The sequence below is a fragment of the Pantherophis guttatus genome, chromosome 2 (assembly GCF_059756535.1).
Source record: "Pantherophis guttatus breed Tessera chromosome 2, ASM5975653v1, whole genome shotgun sequence".
NCBI classification, from domain to species: Eukaryota; Metazoa; Chordata; class Lepidosauria; order Squamata; family Colubridae; genus Pantherophis; species Pantherophis guttatus.
Window position 1 is genome coordinate 2,753,350 of NC_142064.1, and position 13,080 is coordinate 2,766,429.

At 43.7% G+C, this 13,080-nt stretch overlaps 1 protein-coding gene across 1 annotated transcript; it reads left to right on the top strand.

Moving 5' to 3' along the window:
- The first annotated feature begins 244 nt into the window (after positions 1 to 244).
- LOC117658278 (alpha-galactosidase MYORG-like) lies at positions 245 to 7,182 on the top strand. Its single transcript, XM_034406407.3, has 2 exons — positions 245 to 514; positions 3,858 to 7,182. The coding sequence occupies exon 2, from the start codon at positions 3,888 to 3,890 to the stop codon at positions 5,952 to 5,954; it is 2,067 nt and encodes a 688-aa protein (XP_034262298.2). The 5' UTR covers positions 245 to 514; positions 3,858 to 3,887; the 3' UTR covers positions 5,955 to 7,182.
- The last annotated feature ends 5,898 nt before the right edge of the window (positions 7,183 to 13,080 follow it).

Below are 13,080 nucleotides of genomic sequence, written 5' to 3' on the forward strand. Positions count from 1 at the left end.
GGAGAACTGTTGGCTCTTTGGGGCTCTCTGAGCTTGGCTTTTTTCTTGCAGACATTTCAGTACCAAACCAGGTAACATCATCCATCATAGCTGGCTGGGGAATTCTGGGAATTGAAGTCCACTTCTCCTAAACTTGTTAAAAGTGAGAAACACTGCCAGATTTCACCAGCAGAGACCTCCCCAACCTCACCATGGGCTTCTGCTCCCTGTGGCTTTGCGTGCAGTTGATTATTTGAAGCCATTTCTGCCTTCGACCACCCGCTCCCAGGACTCCCTCTCTAAAGTGTCTTCTTCGCCCTTCCTCTCTCCCTCCCCTCACCAGTTATTTCAATGCCCCGGCTATCCTGGGGCATCGCCATCTGGGCAACGGGATTGCATAAGTATCCTTGATCAGCTGAGCTGGACGGAGCAGCAGGCGAGAGGACGCTGGCTTTGGCCCGAGAAGGCAGGGCTGAAAAATTGCAAAAACAAAAACACCCTTCCAAGAAACGATTCCTAAATTAGGTCGCCCAAGGTAAACAACATCTGTATTCTGGTATGGTTGTTTGTATTCTCGCAGTAGAAGACGGAGCCAAGCGGTTCCGCATAAGGCTATTTAGTAGAATAACAGAGTTGGAAGGGACCTTGGAGGTCTTCTAGTCCAGCCCCCTGCTTAGGCAGGAAACCCTACACCACTTCAGACAAATGGTTATCCAACATCTTCTTAAAAACTTCCAGTGTTGGAGCATTCACAACTTCTGGTGGCAAGTGATTCCACTGATTAATTGTTCTAACTGTCAGGAAGTTTCTCCTTAGTTCTAAGTTGCTTCTCTCCTTGATTAGTTTCCACCCATTGCTTCTTGTCCTGCCTTCAGGGGCTTTGGAGAATAGCTTGACTCCCTCTTCTTTGGGGCAGCCCCTGAGATATTGGAAGACTGCTATCATGTCTCCCCTGGTCCTTCTCTTCATTAAACTAGACATACCCAATTCCTGCAACCGTTCTTCATATGTTTTAGCCTCCAGTCGCCTAATCCTCTTTGTTGCTCTTCTCTGCACTCTTTCCAGAGTCTCCACATCTTTTTTACATCGTGGTGACCATAACTGGATGCAGGATTCCAAGTGTGGCCTTCCCAAGGCCTTATAAAGTACTCAAAAGCCTCCCCTTCAGAGCTACAATTGAGACCCCGGTTCTGTTTGTAAAAAAAATAATAATTTTATTAAACTTATTGAAGTACAGTTCGTCCTCAACGTACGGCCACAACCGAGCCCAAAATTTATGTCGCTAGGTGAAAAAATTTCTTAATTTGAGAAATTGTCGCAAAAAATGGAGTTTTGCGACTTTTCCCACCACTACGTCTGTTGAGCAAATCACTGCAATTCTTAAATTAGTCACAGAGCCATTAAGCGAATCCGGTTTTCCCCGTTGACTTGGCTGCTCAGAAAGTCACAAAAGGGAATCATGTGACCCCCGGGACACAGCAACCGTCATAAATACGAGTCAGCTGCCAAGGGTCTGAATTTTGATGACGTGACCGTGGGGATGCTGCAACGGTCGTAAGTGTGAAAACTGGTCTTAGGTCACTCTTTTTCAGTGCCGTTGTAACTTCAACTGGTCACTAAGTGAACTGTCGTAAGTGGAGGACTACCTGTATAAAATACAAATGAAAGGGGAAAAATGAGGACAGGACAAGTGGGAGAGAGAGAGAGAGAAGTGGGGAAAAGGAAAGAAAAGCATTGACTTCCGACTGTTTTTAGTGCAGTAGAATAAAATTGTAACAACTTTTTACTTGTACGTGCTTTATACAGGTAGTCCTCGAATTACGACCACTCGTTTAGTGACCATTTGAAGTTACAACGGCACTAGAAAAAGTGACTTGTGATCATTGTTCACACTTATGACTGCTGCTGCGTCCCCACAGTCACGTCATCAAAATTCAGACGCTTGTCAACTGACTCGTATTTATGACGGTTGCCGTGTCCCGGGGGGGGTCACGTGATCCCCTTTTGCAACCTCCTGACAAGCAAAGTCAACGGGGAAGCCGGATTCACTTAACAACCGTGTTACTAACAAGAACTGCAGTGAGTCACTTAACAACGGTGGTACGATCGGTTGTAAAATGGGGCAAAACTCACTTAGCAACTGTCTCGCTTAGCAACAGAAATTTTGGGCTCAATTGTGGTTGTAAGCCGAGGAATAAAATAATAATATTATAGCCTCAACTTTTTACCTTTAGGTCAGGGGGGTCAAACTCGATTTCGTTGTTTGATACCCCTGCATTAGGGTTGTGTTTGAACTTGGAGGGCCGGGGGTGGGAGGGGCCAGAGTGGGTGTGGCCAGGGTGGGCATGACACAGGATTCGTATCAGGGTCACCTGTGGTGGCCAAGTGCTAAGGCAGGACTTCCCTGACTTACTCCCTCACTCTCATTATAACCTTCCTTCCTTCCTTCCTTCCTTCCTTCCTTCCTTCCTTCCTTCCTTCCTTCCTTCCTTCCTTCCTTCCTTCCTTCCTTCCTTCCCTTCCCTTCCCTTCCCTTCCCTTCCCTTCCCTTACTTCTTTTTCCTTCCCTCTTCCCTCTCCTTTCTTCTTCCTTCCTCTCTTTCCTTCTTTTTCCTTCCTTCCTCTCTTCCCATCTTCCCTTCTTTTCCTTTGTCTTTCCTCTTTCTCTTTCTCCTTTCCTGTCAATTCTTGCATGCTCAAATGCAAAAGGGGAAACATTTCTCCTTTTGTTTTGTTTTTAGCTTCTTTTGATAGCCCTCTGCCAGCGAAAACGGAGCGTGGTCTCCCTGCGCCCCGTTTTTGATGGCAGAGGCACCACGAGCCAGTCCTTTGCTATTTCTAGGCCAGCCCCGCGGTCCAGATCTAAGCACCTCACGGGCCAGATTTGGCCTGCAGCAGTGGTGGGTTCCTACCGGTTTACCCCGGTTTGGGCAAACTGGTAGCGGCGGTGGTGGGAGGCCCGGACGTCTCTGCACATGCGCAGAAGCATCGCACGAGCGAGCAAGCGCCCACAAGCAAACTGGTAGCGACGGGATTTGAAACCTGTAATGTATATAGTTTTGGTGGGAAAGTTTGAATCTTAATTGCTCTATTCTGATTGGCTAACTGCCAGGACTGTAAGGTATATAAAGGGAGCTGTTTTCCTGGGTCAGTTGCTGAATTCACACCGTGAAGTAAAGAGCTGTTGTTACTCACAACCTGGCTTCTGTGTCCTCATTCACCCCACATAACAAAACCCACTACTTTTTTTTTTTTTTTAATTTGATTTATATGCCGCCCTTCTCCGGAGACTCAGGGCGCCTTGCAATGCGTTAAGCAATAGCCTTCATACTTTTGTACATTTATACAAAGTCAGCTTATTGCCCCCACAAACTGGGTCCTCAATTTACCAACCTTTAGAAAGGATGGAAGGCTGAGTCAACCTTGAGCCTGGCAAGATTCGAACTTACTTTAATTGCAGACAGCTGGTGTTAAATTACAGTGCTTTAGTCTGCAGAGCTATCCAGGCTCCTGAGCTTGAGTTTGACACAGGGGTGAAATCCAGCAGGTTCTGGAGAACCGGTAGGGGAAAACTTGATTAGTTCAGAGAACCGACAAATACCACCTCTGGCTGGCCCCAGAGTGGGGTGGAAATGGAGATTTTGCAATATCCTTCCCCCTAGAGTGGGGAGGGAATGGGGATTTTGCAGTCTCCTACCCTGCCACGCCCACCAAGCCCCACCCACAGAACCGGTAGTAAAAAAAATTGGATTTCATCACTGGTTTGACACCTCTGCTTTAGGTGCTTAATGTGGATTGACCATACCTGTAACAAGAAACTCATCTAATCATCAAAACCCAAAGTCAAAATTTCATTTTTCTTTTCCCCTCAAACCCAGAATCCAGATTGAGCCACCGGTTCTACCGAAATGAGGAATCAGCCCTTCCATCGTCGAGGGAAAGGAGAACGGCTGGAGAAGGAGCAGGAACCTAGCCAGATGCCTCCAACATCCTCACCGTTTCATCGTGCGGCGTGCCCCTTACTCACAACGGGTTTATTTCTAATAGTGGTAGCATTGGGGTGTTCCTATGTCGTTCTTTTCCAAACAGCAGACAGAATGAAGATTGAGAAGTTGGAGCTACGAAAGGATGGGTTCACCATCAAGAACCGGGATGGAGACGTCATCTTCAGGTTGATCTTTCAATCTGGTGTCCTTGACCTGGAGTCCTGCTTCCAGGAAACAGACCTGTTGACTTGTTCCAGGACAGATAAAAGAAAGATTCGTTTCATCATCAGAGTGATTAAACCAAAGAGGTCTGTGAGCTGTTACTCCATCACCTGGGAAGAGTTTCTAGTAGACACGGTGGTGGACCACAGAATGTTCTGGGGAGATGCCTCCTGGTATGGAGGCTATGAGATGAGCGTCCAGCATTGGCCAATCAAGTTGCCAGGATACCAGGAACCCATGCCTTACGTGACCAGCGATGTCTATTCTTTTCGGAACAACTTCGGAGGTGTCCTGGAGAGATATTGGTTGTCTTCCAAAGCAGTAGCTGTCAAGATCGATGACTCGGTTCCTTTCCACCTTGGCTTCAACGCCACAGAACCATCTCTTGTTTTCCAAGCCAAGTACAAAGATTCTCCATATGGTTCTTTGCCAGAGAATCAAGCTTTTCCAAGGTTATGTTACCATATCTGCACGGCTCCCGATATGACTTCCACCCATAAATATGTGTCACAGCATTATTTCAGGAAACCTTTGAAAGTCCCTTCAGAACAGATGTTTAGGTTCCCAATCTGGTCCACCTGGGCCCTTTATAAAAAAGAGATCGATCAAAAGAAAGTTCAGGAATTCGCCCAAATGATCCTGAAACACGGATTTAAAGCCAGCCATATTGAAATCGACGACATGTACACGCAGAATTACGGTGACTTTGACTTCGATGTCTTGAAGTTTCCTCGCGCAGCAGAAATGTTTGAAAAGCTTAAGAAGGACGGGTTTAACGTTACGGTTTGGATCCACCCGTTTGTCCACGAGAAATCACCAAACTTTAAGGAAGGAATCGAGAAAGGATTTTTTGTCACGCAAAGAAACGAGGGATCCCCTGCCATGGTGAAATGGTGGAATGGAATTGGCGCCATTTTGGATTTCACCAACCCTGCAGCCCGAGATTGGTTTCACACCCACTTAAAGGAACTTGGCTTAAAATATGGCATATCCTCCTTCAAGTTTGATGCCGGGGAGACGTGCTACCTTCCCAAAGAGTTCACCACCTTCCAACCTCTTCTGGATCCCAGCACCTGGTCCAAGAATTATGCAGAAATGGCCAGCCCTTTTTATGAATTTGCAGAAGTTCGTGTGGGTTACCAGACCCAACACATCCCGTGTTTCGTTCGTATTATTGACCGGGATTCCATTTGGGGATACGAGCTTGGGCTAAAATCCATAATTCCCACAGTTCTAAGCATTGGCCTTCTGGGATACCGTTTCATCCTACCAGATATGATCGGTGGAAATTTTATTCCAGATAAAACCGACGGGGCTCTGGAAATCCCGGACCGGGAACTCTACATCCGTTGGCTGGAGTTGTCCGCCTTCATGCCGTCCATGCAGTTCTCCATCCCGCCTTGGCTCTACGATAAGGAGGTCATCGAAATCGCCCTGAAGTTCACCAAGCTTCACGAGTCCTTGGTGGCCCCTCTCTTGCTGGAACTGGCCGGCGAGATCACCAACACCGGGGATCCCATCATACGGCCGATCTGGTGGATCTCTCCCAGGGACGAGTCTGCTCACAAGATCGATTCCCAGTTTCTCATTGGAGACACCTTGATGGTGGCCCCCATCTTGGAGATGGGGAAACAGGAACGAGATATCTACATCCCGGCGGGCAAATGGCGGAGTTACAAAGGAGAGCTGTTTGAGAAGACTCCCACCTTGATCACGGACTACCCCGTGGATCTGGATGAAGTGGCTTATTTCTTTTTGGATCCTTAAATCTCTCCAGGCCAAACTGTCCCAAAGGTGCTTTTTGAGGAGGCAACGGGACTTTCTAGTTTTTTCTTTTGAAGACACTTCACTTCTCATCCAAGAAGCTTCTTCAGCTCTGACTGGATGGTGGGGAATGGAAGAATTTATATTCTTTGCAGACAAAAGCTGGTCATTTGCATCCTTTTAGCAAGTCGTTAAGGCCACTTGGAGTCTACCTCCAAGTAGACATGATAGCAGTGTTCCAATATCTCAGGGGTTGCCACAAAGAAGAGGGAGTCAAACTATTCTTCAAAGCAAAGAGTGTAGAACAAGAAGCAATGGGTGGAAACTAATCAAGGAGAGAAGCAAGTTAGAACTAAGGAGAAATTTCCTGACAGTTGTCTGCAGAAGTTGTGAATGCCCCAATACTGGAAATTTTTAAGAAGATGTTGGATAACCATTTGTCTGAAGTGGTGTAGGGTCTCCTGCTTGGGCAGGGGGTTGGACTAGATGACCTCCAAGGTCCCTTCCAACTCTGTTATTCTATTCTATTCTATTCTATTCTATTCTATTCTATTCTATTCTATTCTATTCTATTCTATTCTATTCTATTCATCCCAAATTGCATGGCTAAAAGTCTGTAGAGATTCTCTGTCATCCAGGCCATGGTGGTCCCAAAGGTGCTTTTCTCAGGAGGGAACTGAGTCCCTACTATCCAGTCAGAGCTGAAGAAGCTTCTTGGATGACCAAAAAACCAGAAAGTCCAGTTGCCTCCTCAAAAAGCACCTTTGGGACAACCAGGACCTGGATGACAGAGAATCTCTACCGACTTTCTCCAGACCAAAATAGATTGAAATTCTCTTAGAATCATGGCAAAGGAAGAGGGCATGTCATTCAATCTTCAGATGACATGGACTGAACTCAAAATGCTTATTTTTAGATGCAGAATGGTTTTTTTGCTGGCAATTATTTTTCTTAACACATGGCAGATGCCCTTCTGGTGTGCCTTTTCATTCTGCTGAACCTTCATGGCTTACAAGCTGTTTGTCTCAGCTGTCCATGATGGGGAAGAAGAATTGTTATCTTCGCACAGCAGATGGGACAATCAAGACCAGGGTGACTAATCAGGGAACAGGTAACAAGGAGAGAAGGACAAATGAATGTCATGAGACCTTCATCTCAACTTCTTCTCTGGGAATATTTTGGATTTTTTTTTTTTCCCAGGGAGACATTAGGTCTCTAGGTATCATCCTCAGGCTAGTGGGGTTTCCACGCTCTTTATGTACCAGTGGCTTGCCCTGGGAGGGTTGGTGGGAGGGTTGGTAGGCATTCCTTGATTACGGCAGGGGTGGGTTCCAGTGGTGGGTTGCTCCCGGTTTGGTCCGGTTCTATAGAACCAGTAGTAAAACTGGCAGGAGGCTCCACCCACCCGCCACGATGTCATCATGGGTTATCTGCGCATGCACAGAAGCAAGTGTGCAAGAGTGAGCGCGGCAAGAGCACACGAGCGCTCCTGTTGCGAACCGGTAGTAAAGGTAAGTAGAACTCACCAGGTCACCCATGATGACATTGTGGCGGGTGGGCGGAGCCTCTCGCTGATTTTACTACTGGTTCTATAGAACCGGACCGAACCGGGAGCAACCCACCACTGAATTACGCTGTTGTTTACTGCTTGGTGGTTGATCTGGTATTAAAATAGATTAGATAGATAGATAGATAGATAGATAGATAGATAGATAGATAGATAGATAGATAGATAGATAGATAGATAGATTAGATTAGATTAGATTAGATAAATAGATAGATGATTGAGATAAATTAGATAGATTAGATTAGATAGATAGATGATTGAGATAGATAGATAGATAGATAGATAGATAGATAGATAGATAGATAGATAGATAGATAGATAGATATAGATGGATAGATGACAGATAGATGATTGAGATAGATAAGTAGATAGATTAGATAGATTAGATAGATAGATTAGATATAGATAGATAAAATAGATAGATTAGATAGATAGATAGATGATTGAGATAGATAGATTAGATAGATAGATTAGATAGATAAATAGATGATTGAGATAAATTAGATAGATTAGATTAGATAGATAGATGATTGAGATAGATTAGATAGATAGATAGATGACCGATACATGATTGAGATAGATTAGATAGATAGATAGATAGATAGATAGATAGATAGATAAGATAGATAGATAAATTAGATATAGATAGATAGATAGATTAGATAGATAAAGTAGATAAGATAGATAAATTATAGATAGATAGATAGATAGATAGATAGAGAGATAGATAGATAGATAGATAGATTAGATAGATTAGATAGATTAGATAGATAGGTGATGGATGTAGAGAGAGAGATGAGATTGGTATATAGATAGATACATGAGAGAAAGAGTGATGAAAGATGATAGATAGAACATAGATGATAGATAGCTAGAGAGAGAGAGAGAGAGAGAGAGATGAGATCAATAGAAGTGAATATTTGTAGCTCAGGGTTAAACTGTGGGGTCCTTGTTGCTCTCTGAGCTTGGTTCTTGTCTTGGGGATGTTTCATGACCCAACTAGGTAACATCATCAGTGCTGAAAGGGAGGAGGAGGAGGAGGAGGAGGAGATCTGTGAGGTCCTTTGTGCTCTCTAAGCTTCATTGTATTCTTGCAGATGTTTCATTACCCAACTAGGAGGAAGAGGACTATGGGGTCCTTAGTGATCTCTGAGCTTCATTGTTGTCTTGCAAATGTTTCATCATATAATATCAATTGAGGTGCCATCATATAGATGAAAAAGACTTTCTTCTGATGCTCAAAGTTTGAGCCATTATCTTACAATATTTCAGCCACCAGCTCAAAACAATTATATTACTTCAATAGATAATTATTGCACTGCTAGTGTCCGTTGCTTGTATGATTGTTTCACTTTATTGTTTTATTGGGATTTTCATTTTTATCGATGCACCATCACTGTATCCATTTGAATGTAAGCCAGATCTGCAATTTAGAAAAATAGCAATAAATGTGAAACATGCCAAAGGAAGGCTTTGGGACGTAGCTTATATTACTAGAGACAGAGGGATTTTTGGTTCCAGACCTCTGAATTTTTCACTTTCCACGAGAAGGTAGAAGAAAATGTAGAATTACATTTGCGGTTCAAAGAACAGATTGAACACAAAACAAAAATGTGAAGAGAGCCAGGAATCGTGTTCCCATCTGGAAATCTGGTTTCCAAATGTACATTGTATTAAAAATATTAACTAATATTTTAACGGAGAGATTATTCTCGCAGGAACTATCAACCAGGGCCCACGTCTTACAATGTCTTCAAAAATGGGTGTGTTATGTGCAAAATTTTGGGGAAGAATGGAATATAATGCGTAGGCTGTTCACACAATATTCAAGGCTACACTAGAATGCCTTTATGTGTCTGAGGTCAACATGCATTCTTTCTAGAGTCTCAACATCTTTTTTACATCTTGGAGACCAAAACTGGATGCAGTATTCCAGGTGAGGCCTTACCAAAGCATTAAAAAGCAATATTAATATTTCGTGTGATCTTGATTCTATGCCTCTGTTGATGCAGCCTAGGATTGCATTGGTTTTTTTTTTTGCTGCTCTTGCACACTGGTGGCTCTTATTTAAGTGATTGCCCACTGGGACGCCACGATCAGGGGTGAAATGCTCTCGGTTCGGACCAGATTGCCCGATCCGGTAGCGATGGTGGCGCATGGTTCGGAGAACCGGTAGCAAAAATCCCTGCAAACCCCCCCCCCACCATTCCCAGCTGAGCCGCACAATCATCAGAGGCTTTTTTTATATATATACTTTTAAAAGCATTTTTTCTACAACCTTTTCCGATGAAAAAATGCTTTTAAAAGTAAAAAAAATAAAAGCCTCTGATGATCGCGCGGCTCAGCTGGGATCGTCAGAGGCTTTTCAAAGCATTTTTTCCTGCAGCCTCTTGGCCGAAGAGGTGGTAAAAAAATGCTTTGAAAAGTCACTGACGATCCCAGATGAGTTGCCTGATCGGCAGAGGCTTTTCAAAGCGTTATAAAAAATGCTTTGAAAAGTTAAAAAAAAAAAAAAAGTTGGCCACACCCACCGTCACATTAAAGCCCTCCCCCCACAAGCCACGCCCACAGAACCGGTAGTAACAAATTTTATGTTTCACCCCTGGCCACGATCCCTCTCACAGTTACTGCTATTGAGTCAAGTTTCACCTAATCTGTACCTATACATTTGATTTTTCTTCCCTAAGTGTTAAAATTTACTTTTCTCTATACTGAATTTCATTGTTTTGGGCCCAGTGTTTAAATCTGTTGAGATCAGTGGTGAAATCCAATTTTTTTTTTACTACCGGTTCTGTGGGTGTGGCTTGGTGGGCGTGGCTTGGGCATGGCAGGGCAAGGATACTGCAAAATCTCCATTCCCTCCCCATTCCTGGGGGAAGGATATTGCAAAATCTCCATTCCCACCCCGCTCTGGGGCCAGCCAGAAGTGGTATTTGCCGGTTCTCCAAACTACTCAAAATTTCCGCTACCGGTTCTCCAGAACCTGTCAGAACCTGCTGGATTTCACCCCTGGTTGAGATCCACCTGTATCTTCAGCCTATCTTCTGGAGTGTTGGCTATTCCTGCCAGCTTGGTGTCGTCTGCAGATTTGATGAGTTCCCCATCTATCCCCTCGTCCAAGTCATTGATGAAGATGTTGAAGAGTCCTGAGCCTAAAACAGAGATTTGGGGTACCCCACTGCATATTTCCCTCCGTGTAGATGCAGTTCCATTGAGGACTACGCGTTGAATGCGGTTGGTCAGCCAGTTACGAATCCATCTGGTGGCGATGCTGTCTAACCCACATTTTTCTACTTTATCTAGTAGTAGGTTATGGTCTCCTTTATTAAATTAATTTTGTGAGTCCAAATTTCTGGAAAGGGATAAGTTGGGGAAAATTCAATTGACAAGCTACGATAGGTTCACCATGCAAACTGACTAACAAGGATATGGGGAAGTTGCCGGTGTTTAATATTAAAGAGAAGAGGTTTATTTCTTCGCCCAAAGTCATTATTTCAAATCCCCCCCCTCATTTTTATCCCAGTTCCAAAAGGAATCAGTCCAGGCAGTATTAACATTATTATTATTTATTAAACTTCTGATCCACCTGATAAGACAAAAGTTCTCTGGACAGATTACAAGTCTTCACCATTCACCGTAAAAACATGAATGAATGACTCAACGGGGTTTTAATTGTATGACAAAGAAGGAAAATATATTCTTTTTTCCATTTTTTTTCTCCACGATCCATAACTGTACATACCTTCCCCTCTCCCCTTCCCCACTTGAATTGAATAGAATATTTTATTTGGCCAACTCTGATTAGACCCACAAGAAATTTCATTTAAACTAAAATGTCCTCTTCCCAATTCAGCATCTTCACACTTGTCCTCATCCTGCTCTTGGTTTCCTCAATCTTTTCTATTCCTAGACCAGAGATCTCCAAACTTGGTAACTTTAAGACATGTGGACTTCAACTCCCAGAATTCTTCAGTCAGCCATACTGGCTGGGGAATTCTGGGAGTTGAAGTCCACAAATCTCAAAGTTGCCAAGTTTGGAGATCCCTGTCCTAGACGGCGATCTGTATTTCCTGTTGCATTGCTTTGCAAGTCCTAAATTTGCACAGTTGTAATAAGAAGTGCAGAACCTTAGACATGGGCAAGACGACAACAGGACATTACTGGTAGTCCTCGACTTACAACCATTCGTTTAGTGACCGTTCAAAGTTGCAACGGCGCTGAAAAACGTGACTTATGACCATTGCAGCACCACCACCACGTGATCAAAATTCAGATGCATGGCAAACGGTTCCTATTTATGACGGTCGCAGTGCCCCGGGGACAAGTAGGGAAGCCAGATTCACTTAACAACCGTGTTACTAATTTAACAATTTCAGTGATTGTCTTAACAATGGTGGCAAGAAAGGTCATAAAATTGGGCAAAACTCACAATGTCTGACTGAGCAACATCAATTTTGGGCTCAATTGCGGTCGTAAGTCGAGGACTACCTGTAATCTTCTCAGACTCCTTGCTGTCATCAAGGTACAATATATTTTGGATTTCAGCAATCTAATTATGATACCTTCTGCAGGAATGAAATGCGAGGGGAAGATTGTCAAGACATCTGAGGCTCAAGGAGAAATGAAAATAATACCTTTCATTCGTTTTTCCAAGGATGGCACAGTTACCCCAGAACGACAGGTAGGCCAAGGGGAAGTTAAATCCTGAATTCCAGAATAATCAAATGAAGTTTCTTGCCCAGTTTAATCAAAACGTGAATAGTATCTGGGCTGCACGAAGTTAACATTCATCGTCCAGAAAAAGAACTCATATTTCTCCCTTTTTGGTACAGCAAGAATTGGGTTATTCTATGGATGGAAGAGAATATTTGCAGCTCAGAGTTGGACTGAGGGATCCTTGGTGGTTTCTGAGCTTGGTTGTTTTTTTGCAGACGTTTCATGGGCCAACTAGGTAATATCATCAGTGCTACAAGGGAGTAGGGTTTGCAGAGAGGAAGAGGAGGAGGATGGACTGTGGGGTCCTTGGTGCTCTCTGAGCTTGGTGGTTTTCTTGCAGCTAGGTAACATCATCAGTGCTAGAAAGGAGCAGGGTTTATGGAGAGAAAGAGGAGAAAAAGGATTGTGGGGTCCTTGGTGCTCTCTGACTGTTGGGCCAACTAGGTAACATCATCAGTGCTAGAAAGGAGTAGAGTTTGCAGAGAGGAGGAGAAGGAGGAGGATTGTGTGGTCCTTAGTGTTCTCTGAAGTAGGTGATTTGCTTGCAGACTTTTCATTACCCAACTAGGTAACTTTATCAGTGCTAAAAGGGAGTGGGGTTTGCACTCTGTTTATGTACAAATGGCTTGTCCTGTCAAGTGTTGGTGCGAGTGTTGTTGTTGGTTCCTTGATTAGGTTGTTATATTGTTTGTCTGAGTTGGTAGTTCCTTGATTGGGATATTGTTTTACTTCTTGTTTCTTGGTCTAGTATTAATCTTTGTGTTTATCTCTGTTTATCTGGGTATTGATCACTGGTAAGGAGGTGTTTCGGTCTTTTTGTTTCCCTTTTAGCTCTTTAATTATCTC

What these genes read in the sequence shown, in the direction of transcription:
- LOC117658278 (XM_034406407.3), top strand. Translation starts at nt 3,888, where the DNA reads ATGAGGAATCAGCCCTTCCATCGTCGAGGGAAAGGAGAACGGCTGGAG.